The sequence below is a fragment of the Empidonax traillii genome, unplaced genomic scaffold (genome assembly GCF_003031625.1).
Source record: "Empidonax traillii isolate 1590-97213 ecotype Southwest subspecies unplaced genomic scaffold, ASM303162v1 scaffold1551:size92815, whole genome shotgun sequence".
NCBI lineage: Eukaryota > Metazoa > Chordata > Aves > Passeriformes > Tyrannidae > Empidonax > Empidonax traillii.
In genome coordinates this window covers 39,093-63,803 of record NW_020956744.1, presented here as the reverse complement: position 1 = coordinate 63,803, position 24,711 = coordinate 39,093, and the positions used below count along the sequence as shown (strand labels likewise).

At 46.2% G+C, this 24,711-nt stretch overlaps 1 protein-coding gene across 1 annotated transcript; it reads right to left on the bottom strand.

Moving 5' to 3' along the window:
* Nucleotides 1–3,108: 3,108 nt before the first annotated feature.
* On the bottom strand, nt 3,109–24,711 carry PCBD2 (pterin-4 alpha-carbinolamine dehydratase 2). The gene is made up of 4 exons (XM_027907827.1): nt 24,634–24,711; nt 21,874–22,005; nt 4,655–4,735; nt 3,109–3,225 (listed from the first exon to the last, which is right to left on the bottom strand). Exons 1-4 carry the CDS (start codon nt 24,709–24,711, stop codon nt 3,130–3,132), a joined length of 387 nt encoding a protein of 128 aa, XP_027763628.1. The 3' UTR covers nt 3,109–3,129.

Below are 24,711 nucleotides of genomic sequence, written 5' to 3'. Positions count from 1 at the left end.
TGGATGAGGTTGGTGGAGGGGACACAGCGAGTTGTATCAGTCCCAGCACAGGAAAGCTGCCTGCAAGGAGGTTGTTTCTGACGGATTATCCAAATATTTCAATCCACAATTAGTCTTAGAGCAAAAAAAGCCCCTAAAACTCCAGGGGAGTTATTTAACCTGGTGGCTGGTAGCCGTGAGCTGAAGCTGGGATTAGTGATTAGTTTGCAGGAGCAGCAACACGCTGCCTTGGGGTGCGACTCTGTGGGCTCATGGGGAGCAGGTACCAGGCTGACCCTGAGGAGGAGCCAGCACAGCAGAGGAAAATGTATTTTGGGCAGCTTCTCAGGCTGTAACATCACAGAGCAGCTCCAGCAATGCCACCATCGGGGAAAGACCCAAACCCTGCACGCCGGCTGCTCTGGCTCAGGGCTGGGCTGATGGTGCTCCTCACAAGAGAAGGAGCCCTAGGCTGAGTTTGCTGGCCCAAATCCAGCACCTGTCACTAAATTCCTGCTGTCTGAATTTGCTGTGAAGTTCCAGCTCAGTCAGAGAGGCTGTGCACCCCCTCCCCGTGGCCCCCGGCACCCCACACTCACCACACACGTACAGGGAAAGAGCTGGGCAGATGTGGGAGCACGGAGTGGCTGGGAGCTGGCTGCTGTGGATTTAGGGAGCTAAAGGAAAAGCATCACAGGGCTCCCCTGCCCAGCTCTGCAGAAAGCTGGGGGTGCTGCCAAGACAGGGTGGGAGGTGAAGTTCAGTGCAGTTTGGGGCTGCTCTTCAGAAAACGCCAGGAAACCTGTGTGAAAACCAAAGCAGCCCCAAAATAAAAGGTGCTTGTGTACGGAAAGATCCTCTTTATGGCATCTGCAGGGTCAGGATTTCACTGTGAGAGTGCCTCCCAAGTCAGCACTCACTGGAAAAGAAAGTGGAAGCTGTTTATCCCCTGTTTTTATGTTATTATTATTATTATTATTATTATTATTATTATTAATGCTCACCTTGCTTGCAGGTCTGTGGGATGCCCCAAAGTTAAGAAGAAATTACTAAATTATGGATAAACAAGTACTGGTGATAAAACTTGGAGCATTTCAAAGCCATCCTCCCCTTTCCTGAGCATTTTTCCCTCTTTGCAGGTCAGGATTCTCAACACCCCCAAGGACAGCTCTGTGCCACAACCAGACAGTGCAGCTCTCCGAGCTGAATTAGTTGATGGGGATTTTTTTTTTCCCCCAGAGTATGTAAATAAATATCAATATTCTAAACCAAAGACCTCCCAGTAACGAAATACTATTTATCTTAAATTCATCTTCAAACTAAACAGCTTTGTCACATATGTACAATAATAAAGAAACAAATCCCCAAAAGAGGAATTTGGTTTTATTGGTTTTATTCCACGCACACACAGTTATGTATCAATTGCTAACAACAGGCTTTTCGCAGTTCATTGGAGACGCTGTCAAAACTTTGGGTGAAGCTCCTTTCGCTTCCCCACCAGTAACAGGAGACATCACAGCCTGGTTGCTTGATTTAGTTTTATTCACTCCCCACAAGAGCGACCATTTCCAAACCATATCGGGGAAATCCTCCCCTTCACTGGGGGAAGGCACTTGTGAGAAAAGGACATCTGAGCACGCAGCCTGAATCTGGCTCTTTTTAGGTATTAACTCGATATCCCAAGCAGGGTTTCTGACAATAAACCCCAACATCTCGCTTCCTGCGACTAATCAGCACATGACAGTGGGGCTCGCCGAGGATTTACCAAAAAAAAAAGCCTCTCTAATTTTATCGACGCGAGCGCTTGGGTGGCAGCTCGTGGCATTTCGCAGCCCCCAAATCTCCGGGAGACCACACACCTCGCACATCCCCCCGGGTACAGGTTCTGGCACTGGCCTCTCAGCTCTCAGGCAGTGGCTGTGCCGCCAGTGTCATCCCAGCAATGCGCTCCGGCAGCTCGGAGGTGTCAATCTCCCGGGAGCTCCGCGCCCGGAGCTGCTCCCAGGGCATGACACAGCACGCTGGGGACACTCAGCAGTTGGGACTGCAGGGAGAGAGGCCCTCCTGGGAGCCCGGAGCAGGGCTGAAATCTCCCCGCCGGCACTGGGAATCTGTCGGGGTGAGGATCACGGGATAAAAGCAAAGAGACGTGGAAACCGCGGAAGAAATGGTTTTAAACCTCGACAGCGGGACCTGCAGCTCCTGCAACAGCGTGTGCAGTGAGTAATTGTAGCTACAGCAAAAAAAAAAAAAAAAAAGAAGGACATGGTGAGCATGGGTTCAGCTGAGCCCAGCTTAGCAAGAATCCTGCTAATGCCGCTTCCTTCACGCCGGCAGCTCTGGACAGGGCTCTGGGCACCCGGCCAAGCTACCCTGGCCTGATGCAGCAGGTCCTGGAGCATTACAGCACAAGTAATGGCTCAATCCTGCGAGGTGCTGAGCACTGGCCTGGCCAAGCACTTAAGCCAAGCAGGCTTCATTTACTGATGTGAGCACTGGGAGCTCACCAGGGTTTTTTTTTTTTTCCCATTTGCTGTTCCAGAGCTGAAGTTTTCACCACTTGCAAGATCCAGTCCTGCACCTGGAAGTGTCCAAGGCCAGGCTGGACGGGGCTTGGAGCAACTTGGAAGGTGTCCCTGCCCATGCAGGGGACTGAACAAGATGAGCTTTAAGGTCCCTTCCAACCCAAACCAAGCCAGAGGGGACTGACCTGGCTGAGCTGCTCTTACCCCGTGTGAAGTGCAGGGAGGTACAAATCTATAGGAGGGAAGTGGCCAGGCATGGGGCAAGATCATGTGGCAGCTGCCACAAGCTCCTCTGGGCTTGGGGAACGCTGACACACGTGGGTGGGCTCCTGATTCCATTCCAGCTTGGTTTAGTTACTAAACTTACTTATTTGTATATTCAAAACTTATTTGTTGCTGGTTTCTCTGCTGCATCCTCCTGTAGAGTCAGCAGTGGGAAAGGACAAGCACAGGCATCCAGAAGGGTCTCAAGACTAAGGTCTTAAAGGGCAGTAAAGCTAAGCCACTCTTTTTACAAAATATCTTGTCTCAAGGGGTTTGTGACATCAGGGTTACAAGGAAAAGAGGGATACCATTTAAACACAAAATATGTGTGGACACTGCATTAGAGCAATTTACATCTTGGTTAAACCAAGGCAGCAGCTTTGTCAATAAACTGAGCCAGCTTCACATCTCTCTTGCTCAGCCCACCGCAGTCATGGGAAATCAGAGTTATCTGAACCTGTCAGAAAAGAAAAGAAAGGGGTTACACAATCATTTTGGTCTCTGAGTTCACTGGGAATGCTGTGTGTCTCCACAGTGAACTGCTTTCACTGGGTACTCCTGGCAAGGACAGCGCTGGACCCTCCCTGCTCAGGCAAACCAGAGGATGCTGGAGGTGAGGAGGTTTAACAGAGCCTGGAATCTCCCCAAAATGAGCCCCTTTGCAGAATAACCCAGGCTTTGCACTCCTGGGCTTCATCCAAGAAGAGGTGTCCGATTAAATCACTCGCTCTTTACAATCAAATTCCACGGATCGGTTTCATGGAGAACCTGGGCCAGCGACCAAACTGCAAGAGTTGGGTCAGGGGCTCGTGTGTTTTGTTAAAAACCTGCACCCTGAAGGTGAAGAAATTGTTAAGCTTGTTGCAGATTAATTAAAAAAACAAAAGCCAGACCAGTGCACGTTGCTGTGACGTGGCTGCCTCGTGGGTCTGTCTAGACTGAGCCAGATGCCAAGGTGGGCATTGCTTTGTCTTGCCTTTGACTGAGATTTTTGGAAGACAGGGGAGGAAAAAAAAGACAAATTCTGAATATTCCAGAAAGCCACGAAAATCATGAAGAGCTGGCGATCAGGACTTAGCCCAGTGATCATTTAATGTCCCTTAAACAGGGTGACCTGAGGGGCTGATGGGGTAGAGCCTGTGCTGGGAGGCTCAGCTGGGATGTCCTGCTGCAGGCTGCTCATCCACATGGTCTTTCTGTTAGCATATTTTTAGTGGGGTTGCCATATAGTCACCAAATGCTACACCAAACAAAGTGGTACAGCGCAATGAGAAGTATTAGAAAGTAAAACCAAAGGGAGAGCAATAATTTCCCCCTTCACACAGCACCTTTCATTCGAGGGCTGCAGTAATCCTTGTGACCCTTGTAAATATGAGACCACCCTCAGTTAGGTAACATTATAAACAAATTTTATAAGCTGCTATGCTGAGACATAGGAGCCTACAATTTTTAAAAAATCACACCTAAATTCAGACTGCCAGGCTCCCATTTGGGTACCAACACACCAGCAGTCTGCTGCCCTGCACCGCTGAGCTCCCGACTCGCTGCACAGAAGGGAATGAGAGCTGGTGAGCAGTTTCAAAAGAGTGATTTATTCAGGCTGGCTAAATAAGAGTTTAAAGGCTTCAGTTTTATTTTTAGATCTCAGCCAGAGAGGTGAAGCCACGGGCCCAAACCGTACAGCTGGCAGCAGGCGCAAAGGGCTTCATTCTCCATCCCTCACCACCGCAGAGCTCAGCATCTCTTTAAAATCTCAAATCTCTTTATAAAGACACCTCTCATTCCTCTATCTTGCAGACAAGCTACAAATAAGGCAGAGAGAATGGGGCAGTGGTTTGGTCTCCTTAACTTGCCCTGGGAGTAACTGGGGCTGGTGAGCACATTACCTTGTTGTAGACATTGAACCATTCCGGGTGGTGATTCATCTTCTCTGCTTGTAGAGCGACCCGGGTCATGAATCCAAAAGCCTAGGGAAGGAGAGAGCAAAGAGGAAAATACTCTTCTACCTGCCAGAGCTGGCAGCAGATTGGCAAGATTCACCCAAAATCTCAAAAACTCCTCGAGATGCTGCAAGGGAAGCACCTCGGTGTTAAAGGAGCATTTCAGCTTCTCATGCCACTGGTGCATTTCCCAACACTGCTGAAATCATGGTCTGCAGGCCCTGGGAAATCACTCTGCTCAATGTCACTCACTCCAGGACTCAAAGCTATTGCAGAAGAGCCCTGATTTTACCTTCAGCATCCAACAGGGATTTTAAATATCCATCCCAACCCCTTCTCCCTTACTGCACTTTAGAAACGTGCCATTTCTAATGGAGCACCGTGCCACAGTATTACCAACACTGCTTCCAGAAACACATCCTTCTGCCTAACTATTTTGTTATTTACTTTACTGGGGAGAAAAAGGCAGCAGGTGGGTTTGCCCCTCTGCTTTATGAGAAATATTTTCCCTTAAAATGAGTTCAAATAGGCTTTCCAATCCTCTGCCCCTACGTTCTGCACGGCACACTCCCCCAGGACACAGGTTTTATCACAGGCTCAGAAAGAAAATAATAACAGGCCCTTGCCAAAATACTTAGGAGCAAATCACTGCCTTGTAGAGAAAATTAGAATGTCCATGTAAATCAAGAATGCAATTATGCAGCGGGGCCCAAAGGGCCCGGCAGCGCGAGCAGGACACGTCTCAGCAGAGAGCTTTGTTCAGACCGAGCTCCATCCACCGGGTTCAGGACCCGAATTAAGATGCAAAGCTGGGGGAACATCCACGTTACAGTCTGGTTCAGATTATAATACAGCAAGCTCCACAAACCCCTACCTGATTTAGGTAGTTTTTTAGTGCTAATTTATGGAAGAGAATGTACACGGCCCGCATTCCACCGAGCGATGGCCATTTCAAACAAACATGTGGTCCATGAATAACATATAATGGTTGATAATAGTTTCAAGTCTTTTTTCCTCTCACAAATTACAAAAACCTTTAAGGAAAGGAAAAAGAATCGGTGCCTGGATGAAGTATGACTTTGTTGGTCGCTTTGCCAGTCAAATGAATGCAAACGTTATAATCAGAGAAAATCACTCCAATGAGGTTTGTCATTTGGAAATCACCAAACTGTCAGCAATTAAAAAGCTTTTTTTTTCTTTGACCCAGGAGCATTCAAAAATTCAGAAAAATCCAACTTCCCTTGAAGCTCTCGCTCGGTTTAGTTTTACTCGGAGTGAACAATTACTTTTAAAAATCTGCCCACGTTTCAGCAGCATGCTTTGAGGCAGAAAGCTGCAAGTTGTGCCTCAGATGTTAGCAATGATTTGGAAAACTTCTGCATCAATAGTGCTGAATGATACTTGATTTAAATGCTTTTTTTTACAGGGTCCATGGGCTTGACAGGGACGCTATTCCCAACACAGTAATCTAGACACAGGAACGTCCCCAGAAGTTTGAATTGGTGATGTGTCTGCTGCCAGACCGCCTTTGTGGAAACAAACAGCAAGGGAAAAAATAAGAATGAATCTATAAAAACCCCTACCAGGTTTGTGTATGCTCTCCTGGGGTCTGTCTGTGCATCCCAGGAACTCAGACAGCCATGAACAGTCCCAGCCTGCACTGCACAAACACAGTCACTGGTTGTGGGACAGCAATCCCACAGCGAAGGCTCACAGACAGAATTACACAAGCAAACGAGCCTGCAAAATTAATCTGCTCTGTAGACCTTCCTTCAGACTTCAGGTGACAAATCCTCCCCACCAGGGGACCATTAAATCCTCCCAGTCCATGCACCAACACACCACTCCTCTTCCTCTTCCCCGCAGTCAGTGGAGTCTCCAGCTGGATAAAAGAGCCATCAGCCTCCAAACTGTCCATCCTACCATGACTGCTCAGCTTGAGGGTGTCCAACTCACCGAAAGGAATAAATTCCAGCGTGGAGAACCCTCCCCAGGACAGGTCTTGCTGCCTGTTGCTCCAGTTGCCCACAACAGCCCCAGGTTGGTGTCCCAGAGAAGGACGAAGCCTTCGCTGTCGTGCCCTGCTCTGCTCGGAGACGTTCTCCCTCCTTGCACCCACAGCAACTTACTCCTTGCATTTTAGTTTATTTTAATTACACACAAAAAGCATCTCTCTCTAAGAAAATGAGCTACAGAAAATGAGCCACCAATGCAATCTCCATTAAGTTTCCTAAACGCTTCCCTTGCTAATTAAATGGATTGGAACGCTATTGTTTGTGAATCACCTTTGTATTTGCAGAGCCTTAACCTTTCTTTGGGAAAATACAACTGGTTCTGGGAGGAAAAGATATTTAGGTTTGATTAGATATGAAAACACTATTACAGAAAATCAGTTTGGACATTTCTTCACGTCTTGAAACTTGATCGGTAATTTGGTCTAATTGGTGATCAAGGAAACTATCTTGTGATCAATTAAAGTAATTACCGCATTCCGGCAACACAACCAACCCTAATTTGAGCAGGAGTCTGCACTTCTTCAACTTTAATTAAAAATAATGAAAATTATTATGCAGTCTGCAGTGCAAGATCATTGTCAAGACTGCACTGGTGGGCAGAGTTTATCAGACCATCACACATTTCTTGATGAAAGTGGGACAAGCACTTTACTCCTGACAGTGAGACCCAACAAAGTCCTGACTTTCACTATATTATTAACAGGGATCTGCAGCCCCTCTACCCCTTTTTCTGCGCGTTTTCTAGAAGCCACAAAAAAGTAGTAGAAGAGACTTTGATGTATTAAATATTACAAAGTATTCTGGTATTTCAGTAACAGGCATATTAGACAGACATTTTCAACCTAAGCCTTCAAGGATATTTAGGCTAGAACAGCATCCAGACAGGGTGCTCTGCTTGAGTACATCACATCACCCAAATGATGGCAGAGTGCAGAGCCCTAAAATGAATCACGAAAAGCAATAGAAGGAGTCAGGAGAGAAGCAATCCTGCATGGGCAAGATGCCTTGGGTGCACTGCCACATCTCTTCCCTTCCCGTCTTTCAGAAGGAACTAAAAACCAATGTTGCTTTGGTTGTAACATCACACCTAACATGTTTGTTAAACACTACCAGCCATAATATGACTCCATGAGATAAAAATCAGGGCTACTCTTAGAAGAACAAGTTAACCCCTTAAAGTGGAAGAAAAAAAAAAACAAACAAGAGCAAACTTTAAAAAAAATCCAGCTATCTCAGAACGTTTCGGGACTGGCCAAACCGCTTCTGAAAGTGATAAAATCCTCCATCACAAAAAATAAGTCTTACTGTGACTTTTGTTTCCCCGAGAATGGGAAAACCAGGGCCAGACACTTTGCAGTCAGAAGTGGGAGGAAAGATGAAATTCCACCCTGCCCTCGGCTCCGGGAGAACCGGCGGGATCCCGGAGCTAATCTGCCATTATTCTTCCTTTCACACTTCTCAGGCAAGGAATCCATTCATCTTAATACTTTTTAAACACGCTGCTTTCGTACAATGCTTGCCAACATTATCTTGATGAGTTGCACATCAAAGGCCCCCAGGTCGCTGTGTCGTGCTCGTACATCACCCGCCGCAAGCCCCCCGTGATGGATCACCCCGTGCATCTCCAGCAGAAAGCAGCTGACAGTGCTTGACTCAGAAGGGGAGATATTCAAGAAAAACAGCTGAAAGGCTCAACAATATAACCACACACACACACACACACACACTTTTTATTTGTTTGTTTTAAAATGAAGTGTGCACTCGGGCTCCCTAAATCCTTCGGACGCCCGGGCCAAGGAAAGCACGCGCTAATCGCAAGTACATCGAGGTTTCTGCCTCCCATCTGTCATTATAATGCTGGAGGTAGCATTAACCTCGACCTTCTGCAGTGTAAGGGCTACCTGTCTTCCCTTCCCCACCCACCCAGGCCGCGTCTGTGCCATTTATCAGTGGGAAATTAATAAATTAGCCAAGTTACAGTGACACTGGCAGGCAGGAGATGGCCACGCCTCACACGTTGTTCGCTCTCCACTCACCCGACTAAAAAACAGCCAGGAACACGTGTTCTCCTTGCCAGTTTGACACTTAAAACAATGAAGTTAAATCATTAAGGTTCACTCCCAAACTGCAGAAGCTTTCACATATCCAGCTGACATTATTACCTAACAGTGAGCTATGGGCCAGCAGATAAAAGGAAAAAGCTCTTTAATGTTGAGGTTTAGCTCGTCACAAGGGTTGTGCTCTCATGAGAAAAGGGGGGTTTATTTTAATTAGTTTATTTTAATTCTATTTACTCCATTACTAAAGACTTTGATCATATAAATATGCAGAAATCATCTCACAAAGCATCTTCATCATCTGATCATCTGTCACATCTCTTCATCTGAAAGAGGAACCCAACTAGGAAGGCGATGGCAGCACAGGAGGACAGGTATTCCTTCTCAGAACCCTGTGTCCATTTTGGGATTCTTCCCCGGTGGCATCATCAGTCTGCCTGAACCATCCTCAGGGACACTGGATCCATGTGACATTGGGTATTTTCCTCTTTTTTTTTTGGCTATGTCTGGATTCATCCACAACATAAATCAGGTGAACATCTTCCTATTGCTCTCCCCCTTTTTCATATCGTTCCACAAACAGTGGGAACAGTAATTAAGAATGCAACTAAACCAGGTCCCAAAATAAAGCTAAACTCGGGTTACTCATGTCCCTGCCTCCCTGGCAGTTCAGGTGCTGTGACTGCAGCTCCCTCCATCTCACCCCATCCCTGGCATGGGCAGCCAGCAGGGGCTGAAGGTGAACAACACCTGACAAACCAGTGGTAGAAATTTGGTTTTCCCCTCTGTAATAGCTCAAGCAGTAAATTATTGTGAACAGAGGCAACTCTCCCATTCCCCAGCATCGCTCATGATCGGTGCTCCGAACTCTGAAGGGTACTGATGAGGGGAAGGGATGGAAGAAGAACACTACAGACACACTGGCATGGACTGAGATGCCATTTCTGTCTTCACAGCAAAATCTGAAACTGTGAAAACCCCCACAGTTCTCATTTCCAGCTGAATTGTCTGTGCTCTTCTGTGTTTACAATAGTCTTTAAAAATCCTGAGCTGACTATTCTCATCCCCGGCACTTATCTGCACACATCATTTACACAGAAATGTAAATGCTGGTTTGCTCTCTAAAAAAAGTTACCTATTTTATTTATACTCCTATTCTGGCTGCAAACATTGCTCTCTGTGTTAGATCTGCAGCAGTGAATGTGCAAACCTTTACACCACGTTCTCCAAAGAACGCCGTTTCTGTCTCCCAACACTTGTTTACAATTATGTCCGTGAAGAAACCAGCTTGCCAGCTCTATATCAAACATTTTTGACAGCAAAAGCACAAACACTGATCTATTCTAAGTAGTTTGCCACTCTATGTAATCTCGGAAAAGGCATTCTTGCCTTTGATTCTAAAAATGTTTATACTTCGTACATTATGCAAATAGTTTTTATATATTAAGAAATAATGCAAGCAAAGCTCAAGTTAAATTAAATTCTTCAACAATAACCTTGCCAAAGCACTGATTTTCCTATTAAAAAAATTATTCCAATTTGTTGATCTTACATTGGATGAAACATACTGTAACAATCTTCATAATTTATGTCCTGTTGGGACACTATGATTTAAAGTAACATAATACAGACCAGCATCACTGCTAATCTAAACCACCTGACCAGATAAACAACAGTTTCCCCTTCTCTCCTCACTGAGGGTATTTCTGTTTATTGTCATATGATTTACCAATTTGAGGAACACGAGGAGTAAGTGGAGGCAGAGAGGAGCGGAGCTGGGAGGCACGGCCTGGCCTGGCCTGGGCGGGGACGGTTCTCTCCCAGGTACCAGTACAATGTCAAGAGCTGCAGGAGATGACAGAAGGCAATTCCAGGAATGCTGTCCCGGGGAAAGCCCACGCTGTTTATGGCAAGGGGAGGTTTATGCTCACTCAGCACCATCTAGACCCGGTGTGGCTCCAGACACAGCACAGTTCTGGTGATGCCGGAGAGTCCGAGGCTTCATCTTCCCAGCTCAGCAGAGACCTAAGCTATGACATCACAGAATCACAGCATGCTTTGGGTTGGAAGAGACCTTAAAGAGTATTTAGTTTTTACTTCCCTGTCATGACCCAGGGACACCTTCCACTAGCCCAGGTTGCTCCAAGCCCCGTCCAACCTGGCCTTGGACACTCCCAGGGATGGGGCAGCCACAGCTTCTCTGCCCAACCAGGGCCTGGCTACCCTCACAGGGAAGAATTTCCTCCCAATATCCAATATAAACCTACCCTCTTTCAGCTGAAAGCCACTAATAGTCATAAAGCAGGTGCAATTTGCCCCATCTGAGATTCAACTGGTCCGAAAATCAAACTGGAGTATTTTGCTTTGGTGAAGGACGCGGCTGAGCCCAAGGGAAGGGGTTGTGAGGAAGGCAGAGAGCACTCAGCTGCACCTGAACCCTGCTCCTTGCTTCGCTCTGCTCCTCCTCTCGAGCTCCAAGTGTGTGTAATCTGCACAACAAACCTCAACCTGATCTTTTCTAAAGCCTGTTTATATCAGGATTTTAATAACTGCTGAATTTAGACCTTTTTTCTCTCACTGTTGGTGATAACACAACACAAAATGTTTCACCTATTGCCTTCCTCATCACATCCTGACTTTTCCAGCAGCCTCAGTGCTGAGGATCTTTTTTCCTATTCTCCCTTTTGTTATGGTAAGTGATTGCACCTGGGTTTCATGAACAGAACACAGATAATATTCTTGGTGATTCAAAGAACAGACTTCACACCAAAATCAATCGCCTATTCCACCAAAAAGATTTACAGACTTGGTGGAGCAGAAGTGACAGAACGTGGAGGTGTCTTAAGGCAGCATAAAAACTTCTTCCTGGAAGTGGTGAAAGTTTCAATGTCAATACAATCATTTTACAAAATACATTCATTTGCTTATAGGTAGATAAATATGATTATAGTTGTCCATAAAGACTACTGCAAAATAAGTAGATACTCTAAATCCCAACCAAACCTGGAACAAGGTATTTGTGACCTATCATTTCATGCATGAATATTCAAAATAAATGGTTTTATTTTTCCCTTTTTCTCCCAGTCGCTTAACACTCTAGGTAAACAAAGACTCATAAATATTATCTTATTTATTAAAAAATGTAGATATCTAACTTAGGTGTCTACAAAAAAAAAAGAGGGAAATAATCCCAGGTTTCAGAACTGAACTAGGACATGGAATAAATCCTCCAGCTATGTCATCAGCTCAGTGTGGCTCTGCACCTCTCAAGCCATTATTGCCTGCTTTGTGTTAAAAATGGAATATAAAGGTTGCACTTAGGAGGTTTACACCAAATAAAATGGCTATTTCAAGAAACATGACTTTTTAAAATGAGCTTTTTGCACCCTACCTAAAAACATGAAATAGCACAGCGAAGCCCCCATTAACTGAGCACCTGCTAAAGCAATCAGGCACTTACAATAATAAACTCTCTTGGCTGCACAACCGAAAGAGCAATGATAATTTGACTTGTTAAAGCAAATGTTTGGCCCAGCAAATCAAACCCCTGGCTGTACTGTAATAAAGCCATCACACAAACCACTATAAAAATAAAGTAGTAACAAGGTGCAGGGAGTCCCCAGCTCCAACCTTCTGAATTCAGGCACCTGAATCATCCTCAATTCACGGTGCCAGACCATGACTGGAAGGTGCTGGAAACCAGAGCAAATCAGAACCAATTTAAGAGAATGCTCTGCTTCCCAAAGGTGCTCAAACCCTCTGACTCTGAGTGCAGGTACGGTGCAGAAGAACAGAGAAGTTCTTTATCTCATCACCCCACACTTGGGATGAGACAGATCTGGCTGGAGCAGAACAAAATGCTACGCTATTTCCCCCACTGTTTCTTTTTACTCACATGCAAAGGGATGATTTCATTCTGCAGACATGAAAGAGCAGCTCACGTGCCATCCATGCTGTTGATAACACCAGGGACGCTCAGACAAAATTCTCCCTGGTCTTTTGGCCAAGATTACACATACTATCAGTTTAATATCCAAGATCTTCTCTGCAGACTGTCCAAGGGCAATCATAACCTGCCTCAGATAATCCTCTAAATCTCTGCCATTTATGATCCTAAGAACACATCAAAGAGTGGTAAGAAAGGCTTTGCTTTATGATGGATTAAGAGAAGAAGAAGCTGGTCTCATGACCATTTCATCCTCCACTATCCTGTCAGCATTTTTGGTTTAGTTTGTTTTTTTAAAGACAAGTTCAACGTTTCAAACATGCAACAGAGAAATCACGACAGAGACTCGGGGAATTTGGAGAGGTCTTCCCATCACCCTCCTGGCCAAGCCAGAAGATGTGAAATAAAGCAAACTAAGGATTTACTGCAGATCCAGGCAGGGGATTATTTCACCAAACTGAGCTGCTGAAGGTGTCCTACTGTACTGTAATGGGTCTTAATGTTTGGATACTTCCTATAGCAGAACAGTTTAAGTGATACACGGGGGCAGTGAGCTCAGCAGGAGACTTACCTGGGCCAGCACTGGCAGGCTGCTGATTTATATTGCACCCTAAAATTCAAATATTATTTTGCAAACAGACATTTCAAGTCTAGAAGTGATGGATCCTCAGGGAAAAAAAAAAAAAAAGAGCAGGAGAGACCAAGCATCTTCCCAGACAACATGGGGCATCCTTGGAGCTCCGTGCAGGTGGGTCCCCTGCCATGCCCACTGCTCCCTCTGTGACCTGCAGGTCACCTCGACCTGAGCTTCATCTCCTGTCTCTGGTATCTGGAAGAATGGCTGGAGCAGGTCATGGAGAAAAGGACAAAGGAAGGCAGGTTAAGATGCATTGTTAAGAACAAGGCTCACCTAAGTGGCAGAGTATTGTTCCACAGTTTTTTTGTTTGCTGGGTTTTTTTACCAGAGCACAGAAGTTCCTCTGGGCAATCCACACCACTTGTACGTTGGTACATCTGGAATTGGAGAGATGGGCTCACAAAGGGAGGGAAATTCTGAGTCCTCCAGAGAACATCACATTTCTTTCGGAAAGAGCACACCACAAAGGGAAACACTTTGTAAAACTCCAATTTTTTTATTAAAAGACCTGTGCATAAACCCAACATTCTGGGCTTGTATTTTGCCCTCTACAAGCACCCACCCACTGTATCACAGAGTAAAGATTCCCTCAACCAGGGCCACCCTTGGTCACGCACAGATATATATTTAACTGCCTACTGCTGTTCTCATCACAGCACAAGAAATATCATGGTAGATCATGAAATAAGCACTCTTCCTTCTGATCCTAGGAATAAAAACCATTTTCCTACAGAGCATCCTCAGCAATAAACCCCACAGTGCAGTGCTGGCTCAGCACAGGGCTCCCCACACATCACTGTGCTCCCACCAAACCCCCACGACACATCACAGCCAACCCAAACTTTGTCCAAAAGCGACTCTTCCTCCCAGCCAAACAAAACCAAAGGAATAAAAGGGCAGGCAGAAGAGGAAGAAGGCCAGCTCTCCCCACAGAAAAACCCACGTGAAGCAGCTTTACAGAAGAGGACTGGGGGGAAAAAAAACCCCTCCGCCCGCCTCGCCCCGATGAACGCGCAGCCCCGCCAGCGGCTTTGCAAGAGCAGATGTAACGCTTTAGCCACAACGTGATTGTTTGTGAAAGAAATAATTCTGATCAAAACCCGAAATTGCAGCCAGCAGAAGCGCTGCACTTCGTCACGCTAATCCAGGCTGACGGGGAGCGGCGAGCGGAGATTCCTACTGCGAGAGGAGCAGATGCGAGAGGTCAGCGCCGGCCCCGCCACTTCAAACCCCTTAACGTGTAAAACAGGGGGCATTAGAGCCCGGAGCGGCTCACGGCGGGATTAACGGATGTCCGCTAAGTGGGTTTGATGTGCTGTTGGTGAGTAATGGTTCATTTGGAAACGGGGGGCGTCGCAGTTTCGTTTGGGTTTATCCCCCCGGCCCGTTTTTAATTGCGGCTGAGGAGGGTGACGTCCCGGAGCGTGGCACTCGGCCGTGGGAGGATGAGAAAGTGAGAGCTGCTGCTGCTGCTGCTGCTGCTGAAGGCAATTTACGGTTTGAAACCGTACCCAGGCGTCGCTCCAAGAGCACAGGGATGCAAAAGGATCCACGAGCAAGCTTGCGTTTAACCAGTATCACCCCAGCAACCCTCCGTAAAAATAAGTTTTAACGCATAAAGAGTTTCAAGACACCGGCTTTCCTCAACTGAAAAGGCCCAAAAAATTCAGCTGAGCGACCACCTTCTTCGGAAAAGGCAGCAGCAGTCATACTTGTATTTTCCCAGATTAAGTTGTTCAACTAAATTCAAACCCACTGAATTTTCCCTCCGTTTTCCAAAGGTGTTTTAACAAGGGAAGTGCCCACAGAGCAGCTAAAATCAAGTTGACCGTTTGCCCTCTGTTGGGTACGACAACACAGCAGCCCTGCCCACGTGGCTGACAGAACATTTGTTCTGTTTAATTCAAACAGTCAGTTTGTGCAGCTGAAAAAAAAAAAAAAAAAAAAAAAAAAAAAAAAAAAAAAAAGGAGAAACAGTTTGTGAGATCCAAAAGGCATTTTGACAAATTATTTCTTTCGCACTTTCAGATCGATGCATGCGACATGTACAAGGCAAATGCTGTAATAATTTTTACTTGAGGGATAATAAATCCATCTTTTAAGGAAAGCAATTTGTATTTGAGGCAACTGGAGAGCAGCCCAAAGGTCAGCTGGGAGGATTTTAAGCAGTGGCCTGAATAAAAGGAGATACAGCAGGTCTACTGGAGGAGAGGGGGGAAACTCAGCAAGTAGAATAAACTACAAAATATTGGTTTATTATGGGGGAAAATATCACATAGTTCATCAAGAAAATGAGCATCCCTAATTACAATTAGGTAACAAGAAAAATTAAACTGATGGTAACTTCTACCACAGTAGGGATGGGACATCTTGCATGATGAAGGAGATGAAGAACATATGTCCAGTCTTTGGTCTTCAATTTAAATATAATTCACTTTATTTAAGTATGGTTAATGTTGTGATGTTTTAAATACCCCTGCTGGCCTGAAACCGCTGGTGGTGCCATAAGAAAATTATAGTGGTGAAACAGTACTTGTCACAGGCGGGGGGGACTCGAGTGGGATCTGCAGGAGACAAAGAGGAGACAAGACACCCCAGAGCACAAAGAGGAGCCACCACCTGCAGGGGCTCCAACAGAGCTGGGGAGGGACTTTTTACAAAGGTGATGGGAAAGGGGAATGGCTTCACACTGACAGGGAGCAGGGTTAGACGGGATATTGGGAAGAAACTCTTCCCTGTGAGGGTGGGGAGGCCCTGGCACAGGTTGCCCAGAGCAGCTGTGGCTGCCCCATCCCTGGAAGTGTCCAAGGCCGGGTTGGATTGGACTTGGATCAACCTGAACTAGTGGAAGGCTGGCAGGAGGCTGGAATGAGACAATCTTTAAGGTTCCTTCCAACCAAGCCATTCTGTCATTCTATGGTTTTGTACAACACCAGCCATGGTGGTCATGGGAAGAAAATAAATCCTTTATTTCCCAATTCCCAGCACCAAGGATTTCATTTCTGCCTGGACACTACCAGATATTTCCACCGTAACCTCTCACCACTGGCTGCCAGTTAACTGGAGGCATCCCTGGACACAGGATGACTGACCAGAGCACCAGTGTCATCTCCTGCTCCCCCAAGGCCAAGGAAGGAGTCTCATAAGCTTCCAAACAAGCTGTCTTCCTAGAATTTCACCTTTCATTTCCCCCAGACCCTGGGCAGTGCCAGGCAGGTGGATCATGTCCAGGTCCTGCAGCTGCACCCTGACCTGCTGACTCCGAGGTGAGAGTGTTATTCACTCAGTCCATCCCAAGAATGAACTCAAGGAAGGTGTGACCATCCAGGAATCATATATTTTTACTGTGCTCTGCTCCGAGACACTCAATCCAGTTCATTCCCTGCGTTTCAGCTGCAGGTTAACCTCTGCCAGTCCCAGAGACTTCACTATCAGTTTCTAATAAAGGAAAATGTCAACACGGCAGATACGCCAGAAATTCATTATTTTCAGATACAAAGATTTTTCTCGGCTCTGTAAACCCACCCATAAATAATTCTGATTTATTGTGAATCCGTTATTGTATTCATAAACGCCGGGAAGTCGGTGAACAACATAACTACCAACAGAAATACCTTCATAACTTTGCAGGTGCACAAATCACCGCATATGGGAGAGGCACTCAGAGGATAATGGAAAATGAAGCAGCCTAGGAAAGCCTATATGAAAACCAGCACCTACCGAGGTGGATGAAAAATGTGATTTATTTTCGGCCGACAAGCAATCAAACGCAAAACTCCGGCGGAGGGAGCGAGCGGAGCCACACTGCACTAAAAACAGCAACTCCCCCCAAAATGTACAGCGAGGGCTCTGACTTTTGATTAGCAGAAGTGACAGTGGGGCTGAGGCTGCTCGGGCTTCGAGGTTAAACACAGCTGACATGAGCTGCACCTGAATCCAATCGCTGCCCGCGCTCTGCGAAGATTCACACGCGAGGACTAAATTTGTCACAAATGGGTTGGTTTCTGATCCTCCTGCAGCCAACCCGCTTTATCCTGACCCCCATTTAACAAATCAACTTAATGGGCACTGGGAGTGCTATAAAACTTAACAATGGAGTGATTTTTAACTTTTAAAATATAGTTATGAAGCAGAATGTTGGAGAGCTCCTTCAATACTGGAAATCAAATTAAATCTAGACATTTTTTAACAGTCTTGACAGATATAATCCTAGTTACCATGTAAATTTATGGTAAGCTGCTGTGATATTAGCCACAGGTGCTACTTTTAATATATGGCCCGCATCTGGCTGGGAATAAAATTTCTCAGAGGACTGAAAATGACCTCACTATCAGACAATGGAGAAGAAAAAAAACCACAAGACCGCTGTGGCATATAAAAAGCTGGAGATGTGGCCCACAACCGAATATTTACCATAAAATTCATTTTAACTCTGCAGATTGGAGGTTAAAGGATATTATGTTTTCAATACATGAAAGGCGTGGACGTATTTCGGCCAAGCAGCCGAAGTAGGATCCGATTAAGTAGGAGAAGCAGCAACGAAATACACTGGTTGTAGATATAAAAACAAAGTTTCCAACCTTTGATCAAGGCAGAAAAACAAAGCAGTGTGCTGGGAGTAGAAAAGGGAAGGACTGACAGGTTGTACTACACTGGCACCAAGCACTGCCATGGAAAGAAATCAAGAGCATTCGCTGCACATCCTACCAAATTCATCTGGATGTGTAACTGGGATCATACAGCAGGGATGTCAATTAAAAGGGGCAAACCTGAGCGTGTCTCCCTCCAGCCAGAGGGAAATAACTGGCATCACAAGGAGGAGGGAGGGAAAAAAAGGCATCTACCGTAACATGCTCTGTCTGACTTTTTTTTTCTCCTGGATTCCAAGCAAGACAGATAGAAAATCTGGAAAGGAAATGCCAAGTGAGAATAATAATTTATTTAATAGTTCTAGATTTTTTTTTGCACATCTTTAAATATGATCTCAAAAACCAAGACTCCACAACTGAACCGAAACACATGTGCTTCTACTCTCCCTGCACGCTGTTTCCATACCATCCCCTCCACTCAGGCTCATCTTCCACCTCCAGCCTCTAGCCCCAAAACACAAACTGTATTTAAAATAGCTTTAAAACTCTCAGAGCGTTTGATTTCCTGTCATTTCAGAAAATGACGTTAGAGGTCTTACAGAGACTTCCTACATGATTTTTTTTTTTTTTTTTAAAAAAAACCCACCAAACTTAATTAAAAACTTACCCTATAAAAGAAAGCAGCTGTAAAGGCTGAACCTGAGCATCAGCAAACTTGCCCACCTTTGTAATTTCCTAACTGCATTCGCTGCCTCGGTGTGATTGCCGATGGAAACGCAATCACACAGCCAGTTACCCCCTAAACCCCCCCCGCTCAAATCCAACCAACTCTGACAAGAGACATGGAAGTCTCAGAGCTGAGAAGGTCGTCCAGATTTGGTGGAAGTGAGCAGTTGGATCCAGGAACCCAACGGAGCACTGGGCACTCACGGCCCTTCACAGCCTGCCCATCTGGCAGAAATTCACATTTCTAAGCCAGGCCTGTGCCCTTGGCTGGATCACTGCTGCCCAGGTGAACTGACCTGGAGTGCTGGGAGAAGTTACCAGCACGCTCTGGAGGTGTAAATTAACTCTCTATTGCCATTCCAAATTTTGCTGGAGCAGACTGGAAGCAGAGCTTGCTGCACTGGAAGAAAAACATTTTGTTTCAGTGGCACAAAGACGTGGATGAAAAGAGTGTCCCTTTGTGATGCTACACCACGGCCTGGAAGCCTTGCTCTCCACTTTTCCCTGCCCTGCAGCCTGGGAAAGAGCTCCCAGAGAAGCTCCCTGACGTGGCTGTGAGGTTTATCGAGGCTCACCAGCACCCCCCACACTGCTGTATTTTATATTTTATATTTTATATTTTCTACAAGACTCAGAACACCCACCCACCAGGAGCCTGCCTCACACTGCAGGCAACGGGAGCATCCAGCACCAACATCCTCCAGTCCACCAGGACCCGCAGCAACACGACCAACCACGGGCTTCCAGCACAGCCCCCAGACTGGTTTCCAGCTTCTTGCAGGGAATTTCACCACCAAAGCCCATTTTTTTCACGAAAATGTATCTTCAGACTAACAAACAGCACCAGGGCTTTCAAGCTGTGGGTTACAAACTAATTCCCTGAGCCAGAAGTGTCATTAGCTTGTCAGCCTTACAAAGGCAGCTCGCTGCTGATGGCTTTTAACCCAGCTAATCTCAGCCTGAAAGCTCCAGGAATCTAAATAACTCTTGTTTCACAGAAGTTTCATTTCATTCTCATGCTGAAAATAATAAGACATAAACCAAGCTCTTGTCTACACATTTGCACGACTTTATAATAAAAGTTGTGTTTATATTCTTAACATCTGTTGACATACACAGGCTTTGTAAACCTGGCATAGATTCTGAAGCCACAGAATTTTCCATGCATCATGAACACTATCTGCAAGAAGCAATAAAATTTAAAAAAAAAAAAAAAAAAAGCATTAATCATACCAATATCATCTGCAAAACATAAATTTGAAATACCTTTCATGTCAGCTCAACTACTTTTTTTTGTCATTTTTTTAGGGGGTGATTTTTTTTTTCCCCCACACCTGATTTTATTCCATCTCCAAAAGGGCAGCAGGAAAGAACCAAGAGTGAAAGAGACTGTTGCAATATCTCCCAATCAATTCAAGTAGCAATTTTTTAAAGTACCCTTTCTAAGATAACGTGCACTAGAAGCATAAATGCATAGTTCGTCATTTGCCAATAAGCACATTTAAATACACTCAACTTCCTATCCTGCAATGTGCTCCATCAATCTTAAAATTAAAAAAAAGACAAATGGAAATGTACCATGTTGTAGGACAAATCTACACCATCAAGAAAAAATATAGCCTTGTGAATTTCTGCCAAAGCAAGAGGTTTTCCAGACACCTGCTGGTGCACACACTGATCTGTCTCCTGACCTGACATCTGATCAAACTGACTCATTCATTTACAGTGGGCAAAACCTCTTTTAAATTAACTTTGGGGAAAACAAAAAGTCATTCGCAGTTGTGCTGAACCAACGAAGACTTTGGCCATAACCCAGCAGAGATGCTGTTCCACGAGTATTCAAAGCACAGAGGCTGCAAATCTCAGCTCTTCCAAGGGTCCCTTCTCTCTCAGCGTGCCAAACCTGCAGGTTGCTCCAGCTGCTTGTTCCTGAGCTGCCTGCACATCTCCCCAGGGCTTCATGTGAGCTCCCTCTCATGGGCTTCTCCCCTTGGCTGCCCCCTGCATGATCTGACACGGTTCTGTTTGCTCTGCAGGAACGCTCAGTCTGAAGGGCAATCCAGAAAAAAAGGTACTGCCTGGACCAGCACTGTCCAGCTCATGAGCTGGATCTGCCTTCAGCCAGCTCAGAGGGGCTGGGATCACCTCACCCACCTTCTCTCCTCCACTTACCCCACAACCGGTGACTGAAACAGCCAAAAAAAAAAAAAGAACCACAGTTACAAATTGTTGTTTATCCAGCTCACTGTGGTTTCCTAAAACATCTTGGGCTTAGGCATAGCCATGTAAATAAACAGTTCCCAGCACAGCTCCTGGTCCCCACACACACCAACAAACTCTTGGCATCCCCAGGCTGGAGCTCCCCGTGTCCCTGCAGCGAGGGGGAGAACCGGCTCAGAGAGAGCCACCATCCCAAAAAAACCCTGGGAATTCTCCCCCTCTGAGAAAGCACTCACCCCTCCCTCAGAAACAAAACAGAAGGGAAATGCACACTCTGGGGAACGTGACTCTTTCTAAGCAATGTCACGATTCCTCAGAAGGGAATTTACAGGGGACTGTGGCTGAACACACATCTCGGGGCAAATTCGGTATTTCTGAAGCGAGTTTGCGAGTGCTGTCTGAGATCAGTGCTTGTGAATTTGAGACACAGCTCAGGATCCTGTCTCCAAATAAAAACCAGCAGTCTGTGGGCCACAGACACTGCGAGATCATCTTTTACGACTCATTCAAGGATGTACCAGAACTGTCTTCCTGCTCAGAAGGAGAAATGTGTCCCGTTTTCCCCACCTTATTTGCTGAAGTTTTTGTTCTTATATTTACTCATTTTTCTCAAGTTTCTTCCTAACAAAAATGAACTCCACTGCCCATCAGTTACGTATTTCCAGCATTCATTTGTGAGTGCTGGGAATGAAAACAAAAAAGTAATTGGGATCAAATATTATTTGCCTAATTCCACAGTGCCAACCTTAGCCCTAATATTATAATCATCTACTTATCAACTACGAAATGGAATTAATTTACTCCACCTAATGAGATCAGAATCAGAGAGGAATTCGTCAAGGCGAAGCCAAGAGGATTTGGCCTCGCAAGGATACTCCCAAATTTCTGAATACAAATATTTTCCCATCAGGATCGTATGGAAATTAAAGCAATTACATTTCCTTCATATGAAAAGCGGTGTGCAACAGTAATTACCTGATTAAAATTTTTGAAATTGAACTCCTTGTAGATGGCATCTCTTTCACCCAGCTCAGACCAGCCCGAAGCTTTGAGATCCGGTAAAACTTGGTTCCTCTCCTCTGTTGTCAGCCAGTGAGACTGGGAGGACTATTGAGGGGAAAAAAAGAAAGGCACGGCACGAGTGAGGCTGAGGTTCTCTGCTGCACAACAATCAGCAAACCACACGATGAAATTGTGGCTCTGCCCTGTGCACAGGTAAGGACGTGGAATATTCACTGTACAGTTTCTGACTGTTTATAATTTCACAGCCCAGTGAAAAGCAGCCAAACCCCCTCATTTTATTTTGGGCTGATAAATTTGGCTAAATGCTTTGGTACAAAACTAAGGGAAAGCAACAGGCTTTTTCCCAGGAACGAGTATGGACACCAGCACACCTCCACCCATGGTCACTTGGATTATTCAGATGCTGTAACACCCCAAATAACTTTCAAGTATTCTACTCTGTCATATAAGCAAAAGATTATTTACATTATTTGCTAAAGGTACAATTATAAGGCTAAAAGAAATATCAGGAAATATCTGTTTCAAAAGAGAGAAGCAAAACAGGAGATTGCATTCTACCCAGCTTGTGGTTTACCATTTTGAGAAAGCAGGAATGGATTTTAAGACAGCACACGCTGTGGAGTTCTATAAGGAACAAAGAGCTTATTAACTGCATGAAAAGAAAAAAAAATGACAATACAGACACAATTACAAGAAGTTTGTAGTCACTGCTATAAGCATGAGATTCTGCAAAGCACTGAGGCTTAAATGTGGTTTGTTTGAAGTGACAGGAGTCCTCCTGATGCCACTGGGAGCACAGATGTGACTGGCTAACACTTAAATATCTGGATCAGGGGCCAGAGCCTGAATCAGGTGAACGTTCAGGGGGGCCTTTGAAAGATGTTTGACACTTCTCCTAAAAGCAGAGACTAAGGACAAGATATCCTGACAGAGGGGTCTCAGACTCCCATGACAAAGGCAAGGCTTTGGTGGGAAGGACCTTTCTGCCCAGTACAGCTGAATTCAGACTGCTTTAGTCTTTACTTCAGCGGCTGGCACAGCTTTGTGAGAACCTGCAGAAAGGCAGTTTTGCTCCAGAGGTTCTCTCAGACACGGGAGGCTGGTGAGGAGCCACCATCTGCTCAGCAGCTCAGGATTTTCCACCTTTGCCAGCCGGTGCTCCAGCGGGAGCCCCGATGCCACCAGATGGGGCTGTGAGTCTGAGCAGAGCAGGAATTAATGCAATTAATGCGACCTGAGTAAGGTTGGAAAATGCAGGAGGGCCCAGGAGCAACATTTGCATCAATAACATGGGAGAAAAAAACCCCAAACAGCGTAAATCAATCTAACAGCACCACTGCTGCTGCTGGTGTTCAGCGGGATACATCCAGAGATGTAACCAAGGGGTGGGTTTTACAGGTCCCAAACTGAACTAATTTGGGCTCTCCACACTTCAAACACAACTCTGGGCTTGCAAGAACACGAATTTCAGATTTGTCATTGCTATAACCACAGTCACAGGCATGAATTTCTTACAGTCCCCTTTTTCCCAAGCGTATACAACAATCGCCAAAATTAAAGGCTGCCTTGAACTGTACTATTTTCTCTGGCACGGGATGAAGTTAGTCTGCTAATTTACAAAAAAATCATGGGGGTGGGTGGTTTTTTTTTGAGATAGCAAAGTCCAGGATTGTGACCAGGAGGCAGCACAAAGTCCACTCCTCCGGCTGGCACAGAGATGTCCTGTCAGCTTTGGGGACACCGAGGTGCCTTCCTGACACCTCACCCGACACACAGGACAGTGCTGTGACCTGAAATTTGACCACACAGTTTTAACAGGAATATGGAGATTGGGTCTGGTTCAGACGTTTTGCTTTGGAAGGGGTGGTGGAGGCCACGTCCTGATGCATCATTATATTCAGAAATGCAGCAGAAAGCAGCAGGGATTTGCTTGTAGGAGGAAGAAGAGAAGGTGGCAGATTCAAATTGCATTTCTGCAGTCACCACCCCCCAGCAGCACATCACAGGCACAGCCAGAGCCCCTAGAGAGGCAGGAACAGGCACCGGGTGTGGGTTTGACCCTGTGATGGGTTATGTTCGTTTGGAGGAAGCTCGGGGAAATGGTTCATTAATTACATAAAACAATCAGTACTAAACATCTCATGCCTGAGGACGAGGGTTGAACCCTGTGCGTGCCACTCGTTATTAGCTTTGTGTTAAACAAAATAATCAATCATGAAGTGGGACGGTGGCAGGACAAGGGGAGAATCCCAGAGTGGTCTGCGTTGGAAGGGATCTTGAAGATCACCTTGGCCACGGGCAGGGACACCTTCCACTATCCCAGGTTGCTCCAAGCCCCGTCCAGCCTGGCCTGGGACACTTCCAGGGATGGGGCAGCCACAGCTTCTCTGGGCAACCTGTGCCAGGGCCTGCCCACACCAGCAGGGCAGGATTTCTCCCCAGTGTCCCACCTAAGCCCGCCCCGTGTGAGTTTCAAGCGCTTCCCCCTCGTCGTGTCCCCGTAAGGGGACCCTCCCCGCTCAGGAACCGAACGGTGCCCACGAGCTGTCCCCGCAGCCCCCCGCGCTCCTGGCACCGCCACCGCCACCCCGGCACCGCCACCCCGGCACCGCCACCCCGGCACCGCCACCCCGGCTCCCGCAATTCCCGCCGTGCCCTGCCGGGGCTGCCCCGATCCCGGTCCCGTCCCCTGCCCTCCCCGTGTCCCCTCACCATGGCCGCGGGGGTCCCTCCCGCCGCCCGCCGCGCTCCCAGCAGCGCCCGCCTCAGCCCGGCCCCGGCCCCCGGCAT

Bases quoted from the DNA above. Each gene is read 5' to 3' on its own strand.
- PCBD2 (XM_027907827.1), bottom strand. From the start codon at position 24,711: ATGCCGGGGGCCGGGGCCGGGCTGAGGCGGGCGCTGCTGGGAGCGCGG. The intron at 22,006-24,633 runs GTGAGGGGACAC...TCCCCTCAATAG, and splicing joins GAGGGACCCCCGCGGCCATG to TCCTCCCAGTCTCACTGGCT. The intron at 3,226-4,654 runs GTAATGTGCTCA...CTTTTCTGACAG, and splicing joins GGTTCAATGTCTACAACAAG to GTTCAGATAACTCTGATTTC.